Consider the following 21,338-nt stretch of genomic DNA (forward strand, 5'->3'; position numbering starts at 1 on the left):
AGGTTGGAACCATGCCTCCAATCTGGGCAGAAATGTAACCCAATCTTTTCCATGCTGTGTTCTCCCAGCCTTCCCTACCAGGTCCCTGTCGACAGGGAAGCAACCTCAGGGAAAGCGTTACCAAGGAACTTCAGGCATCCTTGTTGAAGATGTGGGATGGCAGATATAACTACCAGCGTCTTTCGATTCCAAATTCATAGCCTAGGGCAAATGCTCCAATCTGTGGTGTATTACAGAGAAAGCTGCTAACAATTGGGACCTGCTCATGATATCCAAAGGTATTCGAAAGGGAGAAGGCTGGGGATGCACATCTGAGTCACAACCCAATGCCTTAAGGAACAAAGAAAGTGAGGCTGGGCTTAGGAAGAGCATGGGAGTGAAAGATGACACATGAATGTCAACAGAGGAAAAAGAACCAGACACAGCAGGAGGACTCCTAGACTCCCATCACCCAGGAGGGCACGGACAGCTACGTCCTCCCCAGCATCAGTTAAGACTTGAAGAAAACACGGACTTCTTTTGAAATGCAAGCATGTGGGTCTACTGATACACACATTGCCCTCTGGGGTCAGGTGGCAGGTCCCCCTGCTTTCTCCTTCTGTCATCTCGGTTCCTTCTATCTTGGAACTGTTGCTCAAAATTATGTAGCCTTTTTCATGGGGAATAAAAAAGAACCTCATTCTTCCTTCTTAAGAAAAGAACAGTAGCAGAGACACACCAATGAGTCGTGCCGTGCATATGAGGAAAAACTTAATTTTTGGAGTCGGGTGTCTTAAACAAATGGTTCCTATCAGAAAGGAAGTATTTCTAGAAAATGGACTGTTGAACTACAGACTCACCAGTAACCTCACCTATCGAGCCCCAGGACTGGGATCAGCCTTAGCAGCTTCCCTGTAAGAAGTGAGGGGATATTTGTTAGAAGAGCTATTGAAAAGTGTGCAAAGCTCTAGGAAACAGAGGACAGTCAACCTGAGACAGGCTGGGACCCGGGACCCTCTACTGCAGGGCTTGCACCTGGACAAACATCTCCTCCAGCAACAGAATACAAAGAAACTATAAGAGACTAAAAATACCTGCACGCAGGCGCAGCTGGGGCAAATTATGAACAAGAAGATACAAAAAGGTCAAAACCCAAGTGCCACTTCTGAGGGGTGGGGAGGAAAAGCAGGGTCCTGCACATGATCCCTGCACACGGCACCACCAAGGGGGTGGGCAGACCACCTGAGCCACCGCTCCGGCCTGACCCACTGATCCGCCCCCAGCCTCCCCCATTTAAGGGAGCAGCCTACCCTCCTCGGAGAGTGAGCAAGGGCACCTGTTGCTTGTTTTCGCTCCCTCCTGCTGCTGCACGAGTCCCAATAAAGCCTTGCCTGAATTCCTCCTCTGGCCTCTCATCAATTTCTATTGATTAAGGAGTCCAAGGACCCTAGTTGGTAACAAAGTGAGAGTCTGTTGAGACAGGCTCAGACTCTCTAGTCCTTGAAAGTACATGCCCTCCAGAGAGAGACCTGGGGAGACTTCTGTTTCCTTAGAGAACAGCAAATCATTTTAATTAAAAGTACTTAGAATTTTCAGAGACAACTCAATCAATGGCTTTCTGATATCAACAGCAACGAGTTTAGATAACAAATAAGGACCTACTGTATATACAGGGAACTATACTCAGTATTTTGTGGTAACCTATAAGGGGAAAGAATCTGAAAAAGAATATACCTATCCATCTATCTATCATCTATCTATCTGTATAACTGAATCATTGTGCTGTACACCTGAAACTAACATGACATTGTAAATCAACTATACTTCAATGTTAAAAAAATGGTTAAACGGTAAAAAAAAAAAAAGCAATGAGCTAAGTTTATGCAGCAGAAACAAGATCATTTGTCTAAGTTGAATAATTCAGACAGTCATTTGCATGTTTCACAGATGAGCTTTTATTAAAATTGTACATAGATCTCATAGTTAATTTTTTTTAAAAAGAACTTCCTTTTTTCCCAGTATCAAAATAGTTATCTTTTTTAAATACCTTGAAAAACTTTTAATACAATTATTTTGTTATATATTAAATACTCTCCTAAAATCTCAACCATTTCTCTCCCACCTCATTACCCTAGAATCCTGCTTTAGTGTCACTATCACTTTTTTTTTTTGGCATCCTTAATGCTTTATCCCAGAGAAGAATCAAGAGGAAAAGAAGATTTTCCTGTTAAGTCCGCTATTTCCCCACCCCCCCAAAAAAAAGTTTAAATAGGAGAAACCAATAACAATATTTGATTTGATACTGAAGATTCTTATTAACGAGGCTTCCTCACGGAGTTATGCTCTATGTTTTGCCCACAACCAATCACTCCTTAGTAGTAAGTACTCAGGCCCTGAAATTTAAACAAAACAGCAGTTCTTGCCTCAAAATGGTTATGCTGACCCACCAACGCCCTCTTGTGGTTCTGGTGGCATAAAAGCAGCCAATAAGGTATTTTTGGAATTCGGTGTTGGAAATCTAGATGCGGAGACCAAAAAATTTTTATTTTCAGGGGTCACAAGACAACTGTCTTCCCCAAATCCCACTCTCAACACAGGCTGCCTACAGGTGCTCAGCGCAGAGTCACAAGGATACCAGCTCCACACGTCAGTGGAACACACACCATCAGAAGCTGGACTCGGGCAACGTTTTCTTCCGACCTAAGGAGAGCGTGTGGTACTTCACCTTTGGCAAGGTGCCGAAAGAAGTCTGCTCCCCGGGGACACTCCTCTGTGATGTGCCAAGGGCAGCGGCCCTCGGGAGCCTGCCGGCCTTGCGAGGGAGGCGCAGAGAGCTGGGCGCTGACCGGACGTCCCTCTCCAGGGGGCTGGCCGGGCCCCTGGCCAGGCTCTCTCGAATCCTGAGGGATGGAGACGAGCCCCGGGCCTGCTCGTCCACAGCTGGGCTCTGCCGGCCACTCGCCGCCTCTGCCCTGTCACTCTTCCTGCTCTCCCTCTTCCAAAACACAGACCTCAGAAAGGTGAGGCTTCCCTGTGGGAATCTGTCTGTCTCGGGGTCCCTTCTCTCCACATTAGCCCTCATCTTGCCAAAGGTATTTGGGCAACCGTCTGCACTGTTTCTAGATAACGTCGCAGCGCTGGGAGCCTCCTTGGGAGAGGGTGTTTGGCCACTGCTCCCCGCCAGGCCACTTCCCTTACAGCTTGTGGTCCTCTGGCCCTCCGGCTGGGCTCGTTTCCCACCGTCCATTGAGGACATCACTGTGAGGGGCAGGTCAGACTGTTTGGGCAGCCTGATATCCAGACTTGCGTTTTCCTTGAGCTTCCTTGCTGTGTTCGGGCCATGTGAGTTGCCAGGGACCGTGCAGCGGCCGGGGTGGCCCGAGGGGCAGGGCGCTTCGGCCAGCACTCTGTCGCCGGCTCGCCCACTATCTTCACCCTTAGCAGAGAGGGTGGCGTTTGACTTCTCATCCCCACCAGCAGTGCCCGTCAGCAGCGGCACGATGGACTGGCTCGTGGACCGAGGTCTCCGTCTGGACTCCAAGTACTCTACCAGCTCGATGGATGCACCCAGGGGTTTCTCCCTGGGGCCAAAAGACCACCGGAGGGGCAAGGTCTTGAAGGTCCCCTGCTTGGCTCGGGAAGGGGTGGGCACCTTCATGCTGATGCTGCGGCCTTGGACACCCCGTGCCAAAGGCCTGGACTCCAAGCCTCCTGAAAGAGACACCAAGAGCATCAGTGCCCTAGTATCCCTCCAGCTGCAATAAGAGTAGCTGCAAGGCCAGTCCGTCTAACAAGCACTGACCATGCACCTCTGACGGATCAGGCACTGTCCTGGGTGCTGGAGACACAGCAGTGAACAAGACATTATGGTTTCTGCCCTCAGGAGCATCACTGTTTTCACCCACTGTTCCATGGAATCCATTTATATATTTGAAGCCACAGGGCAAGCCAGTGCCAACGAAGGTAGCTGCATGCCAGGCAGTGCAGACTCCCGAGAAAACTCAGTCTCTGAGGCAGCTAGCCTAAGATTTAACATCATTTTCATTCATCTTTATATATGGCCATGAAACAGAATACTCAGCAAAAGTCCCTGCTTTTTCAGGTCAAATTAGGTGCTTGTACTTTTCCAATGCACAAGTCTCAGATATTCTACCTCGGGCTAAAAATAAGAAAAAGAAAAGAAGAGAAAAAGAAAAGAATAGAAAAAGAAAAGTATTGTGTGTTTAATTCTATCAGAACTGCCAGCTATACCTCCACTGTGTGTTTTGCAACATCTGTATATAGTTAGAAAGATGTTTTTGATATATATTGCTAAGGGCGAAATAGAGTCTAGAAAAACACAGAGTAATCCAACTTGCAAAAATATATACACACGTATATGTGTAGATGTGTGTGTATGTGCATGATGCGTGCATGTGAAAACATACAAAGAAGTATGGAGAAATAAATACTCCATGCTTAAATAAATAAAATGAGGAGGTGTAGAAGGAACCATGGGGGTGCTGTGTATTTCTGATTGTCTTCTCAAGTCTTTCCTAAATCTCAACATTTCTAAAGGGAACAGACATATACCCAGGTTGTGTATTTTTTTTTTTAGACACAGTCAATCAGTTACCCCAAAAAATTCTATTTACAATAGCATCAAAAAGAATAAAATACTTAGGCATTAACTTAACCAAGGAGGTGACTTGTACACTGAAAACTAGAAAACACTGCCAAAAGAAATGAAAGACGACGTAAATAAATGGAAACGCATCCTGTGTTCGCGGACTGGAAGATTTAATATTGTTAAAATGCCAATATTACCCAAAGCGATCTATGGATTCGATGCAATCCCTATGAAAATCGCCGTGAGGTTTTGGACAGAAATAGAAAAACCCATCCTAAAATTCATATGGAATCTCAAGGGACCCCGAATAGCCAGTCACCAAAAAGACACATGATTCCACTCTATGAAGTATTCTGAGCAGCTAAAATCAGGGAGACAGAAAGTATAAAGGTGGTTGGGGAAGGAGGGAATAGGGAGTTGGTGTTTGACACGCATAGTTTCAGATTTACAGATGAAAAGAGTTATAGGGATGGTGGTGGTTATAGGCCACACAACAACGTGAATGTACTTCATACAACTGAACTGTACACTTAAAGATGGTTAAGATGGCAAACAAAGTCTGTTATGTGTTTTTGGTTGTTTTTTTTCCCCCTGGCTTGTGGGATCTTAGTTCCCCGACCAGGGATTGAACCCGGGAACCTCGGCAATGAAAGAGCAGAGCGCTAACCACTGGACCGCCAGGGAATTCTCTTTTATGTATATTTTAACACAATTAAAAAGAAAAAAAAAGTTAAAAAGCCATTGGCCATTGTACCATTAAGGCACTTGATTTATGAGATGCCTGCCACCACTGAGAAAGAAATCTTCAGCTGAAGTCCACGTGGCACAAGGACAGTCAACCTGGGTCAAGGGCACCAGCCTCTCCACTCTCATCACGGAGCACAAGTCAGCTTCCAAAATGAGCCAGGACCACAACCACCAAAGCCAACCTCTGAGCTGTATGGAGAGGGACCGGGGTCCTCGGAGGCACAGGCAGGGGGCTCAGGAAGTCAAAGGAGCAGGTACAAGGGGTCCCCAAGGCGGCGGCAGGGAAAGCGCACAGACGTCAGCCAGTAGAGGTGCCAAGAAGGCGAGGGCGCAGAAAGCCCATCAACTCCACCAGGCGTCTGACAGCATCTCTGAGGTTCCGCGGATCTTGCCTTTCAGGTTTTTCACAGATAATCTTTGGTATTTTTCTTTTTCTTTAAAGAACTTCTTCAGATTAGCCACCAAGAGACACAATCTCACCCCAAATACTTTGTAATTCCAGTCCCGATTGATGTGGTTGTTCCATCATTAAATTCCCACACCTTGGAAGGAAAAAAAAAAACAAAACTGTTCTGGGGGCTGAGACATGTGGGAAGGTTTTGTTCCTGGTCCGCAGCCCTGGGAAGGGCAGAAAAAGAGGAGCTTTGTATTAGGAGTCACAAAGCGGTGACGTTCAGCCTTTCAAAACGGGAGGCCCAGCCTGCAGCCCGGGCAGGTGGCAGATGACTTGGCCACGGCCTCAACCCACTCTCCATCCTTCTTCCCGGGCACCCAGCACCGGGCAGCAGCTCATGTCACGGGAAACACAGGTGCCCAGCAGCGCCCAGCTCCTGTTTCTCAAGATGCAGTGAGAAAACACCTTGGCCATCATGATTTTATTTCATCCTGTTTGTTGGATCTGAGAGGGAGCAAGAGCTTTGGCTAAGAGGAGAAACGAATGGGAAAGCACCCAAGCAGATGCAGCACTTACTGTTCACCGAGTATCTTGCTTCTGGGCGGGGGGGGTGGGGGGGGTGGGGATGGTAAGCCCTTCCCCTGGGGAGCCAGACCTCCAGGGAGGCTGGCAGCTAGAGGCAGAGGTGGAGTTCAGAGACCCCTGAGCTATGCTTCCTTTCCCACCATGGAATCCGTGGCCTTGCTCACCCCCAGCCTGGCTTGAGAACCAGCAAGGGCCTAGAATCTGAAGCCACACTGAGGACATGAATGGTTAAGTGCTTCCTGAGGTTGTATAAGCCCCAGGGAGCCAGCAGGAAGCCAGGAAGCCCCTAGGAGCTTCCCAGGTCCCCCAGAGCCCTGCTCAACACAGATGGCTCCGGGGCAGCCTCGGGGCACAGACCCCACCACACAGGGGCCCTGGAGCCGGTGGACGCTGTGCTGAGAAATGCCACATCTGCTCCTCTGTGACTTTTTCTCCTGGGCTAATGAAATCGGTCACCAACCTGTCCTCACTATGTGTGCTGTGAGCAGGGGGTGGGGGCTCTTCTCACCATCCTCAGCCCACCTGCAACAGGACAAGACTTTTCCTCGTCCCGTCAAGGGTGTCCCCGACTTATGCACTCAATAAATATTTAATGAGAGCCTACTGGGTGCCGAGGACTGTTTGCAGTGCTGGGGATACAGCTGTGGATAAAGTACAATGTGCCTATTCCTTATTGGGCTTGACAAAAAAGCAAAAATAGATCCCATGGGATGTGGAGATAAGAGCTAGGATGAAGAAGAAGGCAGAGTAAGGGAGAAATAGAGGGTCCTCAGTGAGGAGAGACCTGAGAGAAGGGAGGAAGCTGAGTGGAGATCTGGGGATAACAGGTTCCAGGCAGAGGGAGCAGCAAGTGCAAAGGCCCTGAGGCACAGGCAAGCTCGACGGGTCAGGGAAGCAGCAAAGAGCCCTCCAAGGCTGTAACCAAGGGAGAGAAGGGCCCTAACTAGGGGCCTTCATCGTCTAAGCTCCAATCTGTATTTGGAGACATCTCTGTCTCTGGTTGCACAGTGCAACCTGGGGCAAGCCCGACCCCTAAACTTTTCTCGGGTCCCCCAGAAAGTAAGGAGAAGCTGCACAGAACAGCTGAGCCTGGTCCACTTCTGTGACTGAGCTGGCAGGACAAGGCTGGCGAGGGGAAAGGTTGCCTCAGGAGCCAAGGCCACTGCCCCGTCCATCATTCCAAGAACCACGGCCACTCAGGAGAGGGTGGAAGGAAGCCCCGACAGGCAGAAACAGAAAAATAAAAACACACCTAAGGGGGTCTGGCAGTCAGAGAATAAGAATAAACAGAACCAGGGGCTTCCCTGGTGGCGCAGTGGTTGAGAATCTGCCTGCTAATGCAGGGGACACGGGTTCAAGCCCTGGTCTGGGAGGATCCCACATGCCACGGAGCAACTAGGCCCGTGAGCCACAACTACTGAGCCTGCACGTCTGGAGCCTGTGCTCCGCAACAAGAGAGGCCGCGATAGTGAGAGGCCCGTGCACTGCGATGAAGAGGGGCCCCCGCTTGCCACAACTAGAGAAAGCCCCCGCACAGAAACGAAGACCCAACACAGCCCAAAAATAAATAAATAAATAAATAAATAAATTTTAAATAAATAAATAAATAAATACTCCTGTTCTCTGTTTAAAAAAAAAAAAAAGAATAAAGAGAACCATCAGAACAGGGCCTTTTGAGCCATTAAAGAAAAACAGACAAAATAAAACTGTCAAGGAGATTCAAGTGTAGAACAACAGGAGACTGAAGAATGTGACTTTCAGGTTTTAAAATTCAGTAAATGCACTGAAGGCATGCAGGGTCACTGTGAAGACTCAAATCAGTGGCCTGAAATGATCTTGAAATTGATGACATTTGGTAAATTTCACAAATTTTATAATTGTGAAAGCAATGTTTCATGCCATAGAGCAAAATGACAAAGCAATAGAAATCACAGGGAAAAGCTAGGAGACTTGGAGGACAGATCTAGGGGACCCAAGAGGCAAATAATAGGAATCTGAAAAGTAGGCAAGACAGTAATTAAACAAAAACAGCATTTCCCTAAAGAAAAGTCTGCATCTGTAAAAGGAGAAGCCTCCACGAGTCCCAGGCAGGTTTGATGAAAAAACACAGACCCAGGCAAATTCTGGTAGAATTTCTAAACTCCAAGGTCAAAGACAGAATTTTAAAAGCTTCCAGCCAGAAAGAACAAGTGACTCTCATGTGAAAAAGAAGAACTTCTCACCTGCAACCCTGGGGCCTCATAGACCGTGGGAAAACATCCACAGATGCCCGAAAGAAAAGGACTGCAACCCAAGAGCCCTTCACCAGTCTATCTGCCCTTCACTCCCCGGGAAAGGAAAATATTCCTGGCTCTGCAGAGGAAGAGCATGTTATGCATACCTGAAAAGAATTCTGACCAAACACTAAAAATCAGCACCGAGATCTGAAGGCAGAAGGTGATGAAAAGAAGACAGACAGCGGTGTCCAGTGCAATCGTGTACCATCCACCCTCGCAGGGGACAGGTGGTCTTAGGATGTGTTACATGAAGTTAAGTTGGTGTGTTTGGGACAGGAACAGAGTCTGGAACAGAGGAGGAAACCATCTCAGCAAAATCTAAGAACTGGGGACTGACGAGGGAGTGCTGTTGAAACAGACCAGAGAGAACCTGGGAAAGCAGCTCAAAGCTCTCATTTGTGGGGAATGACACGGAAGCATTAAAAGGTCTCATCAGGGGAAAGAGAGAAGGCAGTGATGAAACAGAATGACTCGCAGGAAATAGCAGGCTTCTCGTATCCATATAATAATTGGAAAATGCCTTTGATTTTAAATATAGGGAAGCATAAGGTAAGAATTAACAAGATGGAAAAGAACAGCACTTCCCACCGAACCAGGGGAGAAAATGGAAACCACAGCAACATGATCAAATCAGTAAAAATAAGAAAAAAGAATCAGTGATCGAAATTTTTTTTAATGAAATGAATGTATATACACTACTATATATCAAATAGATAACCAACAAGGCCCTACTGTATAGCACAGGGAACTGTATCAATATTTTGTAATAACCTATACAGGAAAAGAATCTAAAGAAGAATATATATATATATATAGGACTTACCTGTTGGCGCAGCGGTTAAGAATCCGCCTGCCAATGTAGGGGACACAGGTTCGAGCCCTGGTCTGGGAAGATCCCATATGCCGTGGAGCAGCTAAGCCCGTGCATCACAACTACTGAGCCTGCGCTCTAGAGCCCATGAGCCACAACTACTGAGCCCATGTGCCACAACTACTGAAGCCCCCGTGCCTAGAGCCCGTGCTCTGCAACAAGAGAAGCCCACACACTGCAACAAGGAGTAGCCCCTGCTCACCGCAACTAGAGAAAACCCACCCGCAGCAACGAAGACCCAAAGCAACCAAAAATAAATAAATAAATTTATTTTTTTAAAAAAGAATATATATATATAACTGAATCACTGTGCTGTGTATACCTGAAACTAACATGATATCGTAAATCAACTGTAGTTCAATAAAAAAAAATCTCGGGCTTCCCTGGTGGCACAGTGGTTGAGAGTTCGCCTGCTGATGCAGGGGACATGGGTTCGTGCCCCGGTCCGGGAAGATCCCACATGCCGCGGAGCGGCTGGGCCCGTGAGCCATGGCCGCTGAGCCTGCGCGCCTGGAGCCTGTGCTCCGCAACGGGAGAGGCCACAACAGTGAGAGGCCCGCGTACCGCAAAAAAAAAAAAAAAAAAAAAAAAAGATGCTCAACATCATTAATTATCAGAGAAATGCAAATCAAAACTACAATGAGGTATCACGTCATGCTGGCCAGAATGGCCATCGTTAAAAAGTTAATAAATGCTGGAGAGGGTGTGGAGAAAATGAAACCCTCCTTCACTGTTGGTGGGAATGTAAATTGGTGCAGCCACTATGGAGAACGGTATGGAGGTTCCTTTAAAAACTAAAAACAGAACTACCATATGATCCAGCAATTCCACTCCTGGGCATATACCCTGAGAAAAAGCTAATTTGAAAAGATACATGCACCCTTATGTTCACAGCTGCCCTATTTACAATAGTCAAGACATGGAAACAACCTAAATGTCCATCGACAGATGAATGGATAAAGAAGATGTGATACATATATACAATAGAATACCACTCAGTCATAAAAAAGAATGAAATAATGCCATTTGCAGCAACATGGATGAACCTAGAGATTATCATACTAAGTGAAGTAAGTCAGACAAAGACAACTATCATATGGTATCACTTATATGTGGAATCTAAAATATGACACAAATGAACTTATTTACAAAACAGAAACAGACTCACAGACATAGAGTACAAACTTATGGTTACCAAAGAGGAAAGGGGATGGGGGAGGGATAAATTAGGAGTTTGGAGTTAGCAGATACAAACGACTGTATATAAAATAAACAACAAGGTCGTACTTTATAGCACAGGGAACTATATTCAGTATCTTATTCTATATTCAATAATGGAAAAGAACATTAAAAAGAACATATATATATGTATATTTAAAACTGAATTACTTTGCTGTACACCAGAAACTAACACAGTATAAATCAACTGTACTTCAATTAAAAAACAAAGACATGGGGAAATTGAATGCAACAATCAACTCACCTAATTTAATAAAGCTCACATTCCTCAGAAGACAATGTACATTATTTTGTGTATACACAGAACACTGACAAAATAATCATCATGTAGTTACTTGATCACAAAGAGGGAATCATTTTTGAAAACCACATTTTTGGATCACAATCCATAAAATGAGACATAAAGAATAAAAGGGTGACCAAAAACTCTTAAATACCTGATACCCAGATAACCTTTAGATCAAAGAGGAAATCAAAACTGAAACAACATACTATTTGGAAAGCACTGAAAAAGAAAAACAAAACCTTTGAGGCTCAATAAAGCCATAGAGGAAATTTACCATCAGGAACACTGACACTGAAACGCTTTAGTCCCAGGGCCCCTCCTCTGCAAAGGACTTTAGCAATTTTTTCACATGGTCATGTTTTTACAACAATTGCAAAAGTAAGGTATTTCTTTGTCCTTTTTCTTATAGAGCCTCTCCCAATACCCATCCCCAGTTATTTAAGTTGCATACCCCACAAAACTTGGATCTGTTCATTTTCGTTTTAAAATGCCTTCGTTATTATGAAGTCCCATAACCAGAGCTACCAGAAGGATGAAGTTGCCAAGCTATCAGTGTTTCTCTACAGGGGACTGCTGGCATTTGGGAAGGACAGGTCTGTACCACATGGTACCATCCCTGGGCATTGCAAGACATTTAGCATCCCTGCCCCCTGGGGACTAAATGCCAGTCATGCCCTCTACTCATTTTGACAGTAAAAAAAAAAGTCTCCCACATACTCGTGGGGAGAGGAGTCAGTACCAATCATTGTTGAAAGCCTATGTGCTGGATTTTGATCTTGCCCTGGGCTTAGTAAAATAAAGCTGGATTTTCAACCATCTCAGAGCTTCTCAAACAGGTTTCAAATCTATCACCATTATATTCAGACTCCAAGAGGGAATGCTCCCTTTGGAAGGGAGGCTCTGGCAGTGTCTGAAAGGAATAGCCTTGAATTTGGAATTTACATCTAAGAGCCACAGAGCCAGGACTCTGGCAGCCAGAGGGAGCCGGTCTATTTGCAGCCCGACTACTTCCCAGGCGAGCTTGTGACTGGTTACGTCGGAGGCTCAGCTTTCTCCTTGGTAAAAGGGCTAACATTTCACCTCTCCCAGAGTTCTGAATGAAGTAGATAAGTAACATGCCTGCAGGGGTCTGGAGGACAGTTATTCTGCAATATTACTTCTCCTCCCATCCCAGCTCTCTCTGTCTCTCTGGGGAGTTTTCTGGAGCTGTGCCTGACGCCTGTCCGAGTACCCTGCTGAAAAGTTGGCCATCTTTTGAAGTTGCCTCCTTAAGGGGTGTGAAACACATTTCTTCTTGGGAGAACTGAGAAATGGCCTAAGGTCCTACGCCTCTGGACAGAACTGGGATGAATTTATGAGCTTGTCAGTGGCTCATGCTGATGGGGGATGGACATGCTGGGGAAGGAATGCCTTTTTTTGTTCACCAGACACTACCCTAAATGTGCAGTCATAAAAATGTGAAGGGAAAAGAAACGCCCAGACAGGGTGAGTCAGAATATAATGCATGAAATAGTACGCCAACACAGAGCGGATTCTAAGGAAATCGGACCACTGTGATTTGCAGGGGGCGGTGGTGCAATCAGCATTCTGTCTAATAGTGAGATATTGGGAGCCAAAATGCTGAACGTGGAGGAATAGTTCACCAAAATTTGATACATAAACCATAATAACCAGAGGGTTGGAGTCCATGACAATCTAAAACCACCTGCCGCTTTAAAATTCTATCATCAGGGGACTACCCTGGTGGCGCAGTGGTTAAGAATCTGCCTGCCAATGCAGGGGACATGGGTTCGAGCCCTGGTCTGGGAAGATCCCACATGCTGCGGAGCAACTAAGCCCGGGCGCCACAACTACTGAGTCTGCGCTCTAGAGGCTTTGAGCCACAACTACTAAGCCTGTGTGCCACAACTACTCAAGCCCATGCACCTAGAGCCCGTGCTCCACAACAACAGAAGCCACCGCAGTGAGAAGCCCACGCACCGCAACGAAGAGTAGCCCCCGCTCGCTGCAACTAGAGAAAGCCTGCCCGTAGCAATGAAGATCCAATGCAGCCAAAAATAAATAAATAAATAATTTTATTTTAAAAAATTCTATCATCATATTTATTCCCTCCCGAATATGTAACAGGAGCCTGGGACACACCAGGAACTGTGTTAGCTACTCTGATAGAACAGTAACTTAAAGTATAAAGAAATAAGTAACTGACGAATAAACACACGAACACCCCAGCAATTTCACTCCCAGGTAAATAGCCAACAGAAATGCAGACATACGTACAACAGAAAGGCATGAACAGAAATGGTCATAGCCATACTACTAGTAATAGCCCCAAACGGAAACAACCCCAATATCCAACCACAATGGAATAAATAAGCAAAATGTAATCTATTCCTACAATGTGAGAGGTTTTGATGAGGGAAGTGGAGCATCCCATCAGGGTGCAGAAGGACACCAGCAGACGTTTCCCAAAGACACTCTGTCACGTGTCTTCACCACAAAACTTGTGTGGATTTTTGGAGAATCCACAAATAACTCAAGAATCTGGAAATCTATAACAACTCAAAGTGCTTCCCCTGACGATCAAGCCAAACTTCGCCAGGTCAGCCTCTGAGATCAAATCCAGCCCATCCGTGAACCCCTCGGAAATACAGTGGTTCTCCCCACCCTACCCATCATGATTTCTTTTCCAAATGCCTGCTTTTGCTTTTTTATTGACAATGGTCAACAGTCAACAGACAACAATCTCTCTTTTTCTCTCTCATATGTACAATTAAACTTGCGTGCAGAGAACCTGTAACAGAGAACAAACATGACTCCATGTTGGATCTATTTCTTTAGCTGTAACTCTTGTGCTCTGTTGCCTATCTCAGTCATGCTGGCTCTGTACCTTTTGTAAAAGAATGTTGCCTAGAGCCTGAAATATACCTGATAGCCCATTTTCAAGGCTCTGACCTTTAAAGGTATAACACTTTCCCATTCATGTAGAGATAAAAAGTTGCAGAACAGAATATAACAATTCTCTTGTTGGAGGTTTATAGGAACATTGTGACCAGACCTACCTGGGCAGCTGCAAGTACAAAGGATTCCTGCCCCGAGAAGTTAGCAAGGACCAGCCACACCCCCTCCCCTTTTAGTATAAGGAAAGCTTGAATTCTGCCTTGGGTAGATGGTTCTTTGGGGCACGAACCCATCATCTTCTCGGCCTGCTGGCTTTCCAAATAAAGTCGCTATTCCTTGCGCCAACACTATGTCTCTTGATTTATTGGCCTGTCATGCGGTGAGCAGTACAAGCTTGGACTCGGTAACAAACTTTATGTGTCTGAGTTGTTTTGGGTTGGTTTGCGTTTTTTTGTTTTTTTTTTTTCTGACAAATGGAATAAAATGAAAAAAGCACTGATACGTACCACAAATATACATCTCACCAATATAATGTTGAACAAAAGAAGTCAAAGAAAAAAGAATGTGACTCCATTTACATAAAGTTTCCAAAGAGGCAAAACTAACCAATGTGTTAGAAGTCAGAATAATACTTCCTGCTGGAAAGAAGGGAAACAGTAAAGATTGAGAAGGATATGGGGGTGGGGTGGGGGAGGTAGAGATGACCTAGAACTTTCTATTGCTTAATCTCAGTGATAGTTACATGGGTATGTTGTATGATAATTCATCAGATGTACACTTGTGATCAGTACACTTTACTGTATATACGTGGTACTTCAATTAAAATTTTTTTATTTAAAAAACCAAATCAGGAGCTAACAGGAAACATGGAAACTAAAAGTAATTAGAATGTGCTGCCACTTTCTGATGGAAGGAACACAGAGGCTAAAGATACACAGACAGACAGACACACACGTGTTTTTATGAAAACGTTTGTTTCTGTAGTTATTGCCTCTACCTCCTGCATGATCATCACATTTTCCCTCTAGTCGGGACCATCTGAATGCTAACATGCTCCATTATTTCTTATTTGGCAAAGAAAACCCCAAAGTGCTGTCAGCCCACGTTCCTCTGCAGCTACTGCCTCTTTAATCACAGTCTTTGATGGGACCCATATCCACTGTCAATTCTTTAACCCAGTCTCTTTTCCACCTGTTACTGACAGCTTCCATTCTTTCCAAACCATGATAGATGCTCTTGGCAAGTCACTGGTGACCTTCCAGCCCGATGGTCACGTACCCATCTTCATCCTACTCCGCCTCTCAACAGTATGTGACACAGTTGGCTTCGTCCTCCTTGAAAGATTCCCCTTTTTTGCATCTGTGACCCATGTTTGCCCAGTTTTCTTCCTATTTCACAGGCCACTCCTTCTCTGTTTCTTTGCTGTTCTCTCTGCCTTTGCTCAACCTCTAGACGTAGGAGAGCTCCAGGGCTGGTCTTAGGTCTTTACTTGTTTCTATCTGTATAATTTCCCTACGAGAGCTCAGCCAGCCCCGTGGCTTTAAACTCCATCCGTGTGCTGATGACCCTCAAATACTTTTCTCCACTCCTTGGTTATCATCTTGATTTGGATGTCTTACCGGAGTCTCAAAATGACCATGTCAAACATTTGATTTCCCTCTAAAATTGACCCTGCAGCCTAGCCAACCAAGCCCTTCCCATCTCATGAACTGTACTACTACGGGTCACCTAGTTATGTAGACACCAAGCAAAGAGTCCTCCTAGGTTCCTCTCTCCCTCACACCCCAAACCAGCAAATCCTGTTAGCTCTATCTTCAAATATACCCCGAATCTGACCACCTCGTACCTAACCCACTAATCCAAGCCACCACCCGCTCTCGCCTGGAAAACCACAGCCAGACCTCCCAGCTGGCCTTCTGGCTCCTTACCCCTCCTGTGATGCATTCACACAGCAGCCAAAGTAGGCTCTGTAAAAGTATCAGATTGATTACTTGCTGCTCAAATTTCCCAGTAGCTCCCAGCCACCCCCGCAATTGGAATACAATGCAAACTTGGTACCATGTGCCAAAGGCACGCTCCCACCTACCTCCTATCACTCTCCTCCTCATTCACTGTGCTCTGGCCGCAGCTCTGGTCTCTCCTGCACCCCCCTACCCCCCATCCCACGCTCACTCCCACCTCACAGCCCTCACCCTGATAGCGCGGAGCACACGCCCAGACTTTACATGACTCACTCGCACTCAGGCCTCTGCTCCAAACTCACCTCCTCGGAAAGGCCTTCCCCACCCGCCCTACCTAACGGGCCCTCTGCATCCCTTCTCCCCCACCCCTGGCCTAGATACCTTCTTCCCTTGATGATTTACCTCTTCGCCCTTATCCCTGCTTTACATCCCGTCATGAAATTCATTCACTCGTTGACGTGTTGTCGGCCCCCTTTAGATGGTCAGCTCCAGGGAGCACAGAAAGAAGGTAGCTGCAGCCAGAGGGTAGTGGGCAGGGGGCGGGCCAGGTCCTGAGAGCCCCGATTTGGGAAATAAATAAACCTCTCGTACCAAGGGACTCTACACACTCCGAGCCATGAAGTGCCAGCACCTTCCTAAAGTTGAGGAGTGACGGTCGTTACAGAAAATGAAAGTAAGATCAGCAAGTTTAACCGTGATCGAACGTACCCTTTCCTTGGCTGGGGAGGCTCTTGGTGCAGAAGGCTGGCCCAGGCAGCTGGGGCCGGGCAGGGCCGGGGGTGGAGCTCCAGGACAGCAGGCTGCCCCTCCTGCTACCATCACTGCTTCCAAGCCGGAGGAGCCAGTGATCGGACAGGGAGGAACTGGTGGAACCTGCAGAAGGAGCACAGAGAGGGCAGGCTGGACCTAACTCCAACCTTCGGGGACCCCCGGGCACCTCTCACGGCCCGATTCCCATCCCCGAGCCCGGAGCTACAGAACCAGAGTAGAATTACAGAAACGAGACTGAATCTCTGGAGGAGAACCTATAACTGACGAACCATGAGACCAAGCCTACACATTTAGGGAAAGGCACTCGGGCACAGAGAGGACAGAGTGTTGATGAGAACTGAAAGGCTTTTCGTGAAATTACTGGTCGCAAAGTCCAGTTTTCTAAATGTGGCATGTTTTTCACTCTCGCCACATCTACCTTCTGTGAAAAGAAGGCAGACTTTGCATTACGGTGGGTTTAGACCTGCTGGGGCATCTTGGTCTTACTTGGCCATTTTCCAACAATCTGGGCGCAGAAGATCTGAGTCATTTTTTAAAAAATGTTCTTTCGCTCCAAAGTAAGGATGGCTAGTTTGCAGAGTGAAATCTGTCATACCAAAAGGTCCGTTTTGACCCTTTTTTTCCATCTCCAGACTGCCAAGCAAGTGTGAGGTTGTCTAATAAACGTATCTCTGGGGTGTGGTTAAGTAGCTATTTCCTATTAAGGCCCCTCATCCCTAATAACTGCTCTTCCCTTTCTACCGGGACTGATGCAGGGTTATACTACACAAGCTTAATTAAGATCTGGCTCGATATGGGTGAGAGTGGAAATATGGAATCCCATGCTCCCAAGAGCCACCTGCCACAGATACAAAATCTTATTCCTTTTCCCTTTCTTGCATTTCAGTATGTCCCTCCCACGTCCTTGCAAATGGGACACTAGTCTGTAGGGCTCTACACGCTCTGTAGCAGCGAAGCTTCCTCTTTCAGATCCTTGCCGACCTCTCCCGGTCCTCGATGTTTGATAGAGCATCCTCCCCATTCCCAATCCTCCCCTCTCCTGTAAGGACCAGCAAAACCTACCTCTCATGGAGCTGCTGGCTGACCAGGGAGGGATGCTGTTTCTCTTCTGGTAAAACAGGATGTAAGCCCCTCGCGTATTGACCTCATCTTCTAGAAGCGGTTCCACCGTGCTGTCGTCATAACTGTACCACTGGCCATCCAGAGAGTTCCGGCAGTAGGCTGCGAAGGTCCAAACCCCAAGTCCCCATTATTGGAGCCCCCCAAGGCAGGAAGACATTTCCCACTGGCATGGCTGAAAAACGGACGTTTGTAATAGAATGAGAAACACTGGACCATTTTTAGCCAGAAATGAATGGGGCAGAATCAGCAAGGATCACCAGTTACACACCCAGATGCTCACTGATCAAGTGAGCTGTTACCACCCAAGCTGAATCCTTACGTTGTAGAGCTTGTTCAGGCAAAATCTCCACTAAGAGGGAGTCCCGATTTATAATATTTATGGGAGTCCCAGGCAATAAGGCCAGTGTTCACCCCCATTCTTTTGAGGACCTTGAAAATGCATGTCTCTGATTCAGTATGCAAGGAAAAATATGCAGTTGGGATTATGGTACACTTCTTTCCTACCTAAGAACTGCAGTCAAACATTTAAGAAAATGTTCATAAATAAGATTCTCACCACCTTCTAAACAAGTACGAGAAAAAGTCCTCTCCTTTCCCTCCACACCTCAGTAAATGGCTCCATAACTATTCCATAACCGTAATTCGGAAGTCAGCCAACCTTTTTCTGTAATGGGCCAAACAGACAATGTTTTAGGCTCTGCAGGTCCCTGATGGCCACATACGGTCTCTGCCATGTATTCTTGTTGTTTTGGTTGGGTTTTTTTAAACCACTTTTTAAAATGTAAAAACCATTTTTAACTCATGGGCTGTACAGATATGGGTGCCAGACTGGATGTGGCCCACAAGCCACACTTTGCTGGCTCCTGCACCAGCCCAAGGCAGGCACGGAGAAGTTCATCTCTGCCCCTCCTTTTCTCTTCCACCCCACGCTGAGTCCAAAAGCCAGTCTCACTGATCCTCTTTCCAAAATATGTCTTGAATACCCTGTCATCACCCAAGTCCCAGCCAACACCATCTCTCACTTGAGCCCCAGAAACTTCCTCCTAACTGGAATTCCCACTTCCACTCTTTTTTTTTTTTTTTTTTTTTTTTTTTTTTTTTGCGGTACGCGGGCCTCTCACTGCTGTGGCCTCTCCCGCTGCGGAGCGCAGGCTCCGGACGCGCAGGCTCCGGACGCGCAGGCTCAGCGGCCATGGCTCACAGGCCCAGCCGCTCCGCGGCACGCGGGATCCTCCCAGACCGGGGCACGAACCCGTGTCCCCTGCATCGGCAGGCGGACTCTCAACCACTGCGCCACCAGGGAAGCCCCCCACTTCCACTCTTGCTCTACCCAATTCTCTGCTCGAGCTAAGACCTCAGTTTGTGAACTAGATTATGTCTTTATTCCTCTTGCCTAAAACCTTTAATGGCTTCCCATCACCCTCTGAAAAAAGTGCAAACTCTTGTCCGTGGCCCACAGGGCCTTCGGACCCAGCCCCATCTTATGTCACTTTCCCCTTCAGCCACAACAGGCTTTCATCAATTCTTAAACACGCAAACTCCACCTCAGGGCCTTCACACAGGCTAGTAGCTCTGCCCATGTCTTCCTCCCATTATTCACACAGCTAGTTCCACCTCAGCCTTCAGCTCTTGACCTAAAGGTAACATCCTCAGGGAGGCCTTATCTGTATCTCAGACACATCAACCAATCACCTTTTCATGATACCAAGTAGGGAAAGTACTAAAGGGACAAGCACCTTTTTATTTTCTGTGTCTGAAATTAGTCCCATGAGGGCAGGACTCCTATCTGTCTTGTTCACCACTGAGACTCCAGCACCTAGCCCAGGGTTTGGCATAGAATGGGACTTCATAAATATTTGCTCAATGAATGAATGAGTGATGATCCTGGATTTTTATAGTCTGGTGCTTTCCAAATTGCAGGTTCATTAGTACACTAGGAATAGAGCATTTTTCAAAAAAATGAAATATTTTCAAGCATTTTTTCAAAAATGAAATACTTTATATTATTGTAGAAGAGACCAAGGTACACGATTATGAACAACTGAACGAGCTGCCAAGCTCTTTGTTTCTGTCCTTCCAGCCTTCATTCTCTCCAAGTTCCTCCGAGGCGTTAACAATTAAAGGTAGCCCGTAGAAATAAAAAATACCAAATCTGGGGCTTCCCTGGTGGCGCAGTGGTTGAGGGTCCACCTGCCGATGCAGGGGACACGGGTTCGTGCCCCGGTCTACACGGGTTCGTGCCCCGGTCTGAGAGGATCCCGCGTGCCGCGGGACGGCTAGGCCCGTGAGCCATGGCCGCTGAGCCTGCGCGTCCGGAACCTGTGCTCCGCAACGGGAGAGGCCGCAGCAGTGAGAGGCCCACGTACCGGGAAAAAAAAAAAAAAAAAATCTGATAAGTAGGAGTCCCTGTGTTGAATCACAGACGTGGATAAATGGCACTCTCTGGGTTCCAAGAGCTACCCTCTGGTATCCGACACAGTCAAAAACTCGGGCTATAACTAATTTTCTATTCCAGCCCCCCACGGAACTCCGCTCGACGCTTGGACCAGACGCCACCACCCCACCCACGGCAGGTGCCCGGTGTGCGCCAGGTCAGGGGTCAGCTGGTGCCGAGTGCCCGAGCGAGCTCAGCATCCCAGGGGTGCCCCTTCCCCGGGCACCTGGAGGCCCGGGCCGCAGCCACGGGCCGTGAGGCAGGCTCACCTGTGTAATGCCCACCTTGCAAACTGCCGTGGTGGTTGCAGACCGCGTACAGGTCGTACAGGAAGTCTGGTGGGTAGCTGGTGGGCAGGCAGGCCGGCTGCTTCCAGGAAGGAGGCCAGGGGTCCGGGGAAGCCTTGGGGCCCGTGCTTCTCTGGGCCACATGGGGAGCCATGTCGAGGCCGGCGAGCGGGAACTTCACCAGCGTGGAGAGCTTGTTTCTCCTCTCGCCCACTTGGCAGAACCGTTTGAGGTGGATGATGAGGATGTCGGGCAGGGTCCACAGGCTCAGCTTCACCACGCCCTGCTGCAGGGCCTGGCAGTGGGGACACCGCCACGCATCGTCCTGCGCCAGCTGGAAGGGAAGCCACCGGGACCGTCAGCCACTCCCCCGCCCCGGGGTCGTGACCCTCCCCGGGCCGGAAGGGGCGTGGACCCCCAGAGCGGGACCTGCTCCTCCTTGGTGTAGAACTGGAAACACTCGTCCAGGGTGCAGCTTTGCTGCTGGTGGGCTTGCTGCTGCCGCCACACGCTGTCCGCGTCCTGGACCCGCTCCTCCTGGATGCTCCCGAACAGGCTGCAGGAGCAGACAGAGGCCACGTGGGGTCTCACCCCTGAGGGGGCCCTACTCCCAGCTAACGGGGTGCAAAGCATCTGCCCGGGAGGCAAAGGCCCCCTTCCCAGGACTCCCGGGGCACCCACTCGCTTTTACTGGACTTCTCAGACCCCCCCACGGACCCAGAGAGGGACCGAGCCCTTGGCTTACTCATTTTTGTTTCATGTCGTGGTGCAGGGCCCGGCACCTAGTAGGAGATTAATAAACACTCGCCGGCCTGAACAGTGTCCTTTCCCGAAGTCGGGCAGATGCACTCGGTGTTAGAGAAGCAGCCAAGCTGAGTG

General features: G+C 47.6%; 1 protein-coding gene across 1 annotated transcript in view; it reads right to left on the bottom strand.

The window, feature by feature from the left end:
* Positions 1-2,644: 2,644 nt before the first annotated feature.
* USP43 (ubiquitin specific peptidase 43) overlaps positions 2,645-21,338 on the bottom strand; it is a gene marked incomplete at both ends in the record, with an annotated part of 55,216 nt that continues 36,522 nt past the window's right edge. The window contains 5 exons of the mRNA XM_079724756.1: positions 2,645-3,690; positions 16,554-16,718; positions 17,679-17,837; positions 20,442-20,793; positions 20,889-21,015. Of these exons, the coding sequence (XP_079580882.1) occupies positions 2,645-3,690; positions 16,554-16,718; positions 17,679-17,837; positions 20,442-20,793; positions 20,889-21,015 (1,849 nt within the window). The remainder of the gene's footprint in view (positions 3,691-16,553; positions 16,719-17,678; positions 17,838-20,441; positions 20,794-20,888; positions 21,016-21,338) is intronic.

This window comes from Hyperoodon ampullatus (assembly GCF_949752795.1).
Source record: "Hyperoodon ampullatus genome assembly, chromosome: 19".
Taxonomy (NCBI): domain Eukaryota; kingdom Metazoa; phylum Chordata; class Mammalia; order Artiodactyla; family Ziphiidae; genus Hyperoodon; species Hyperoodon ampullatus.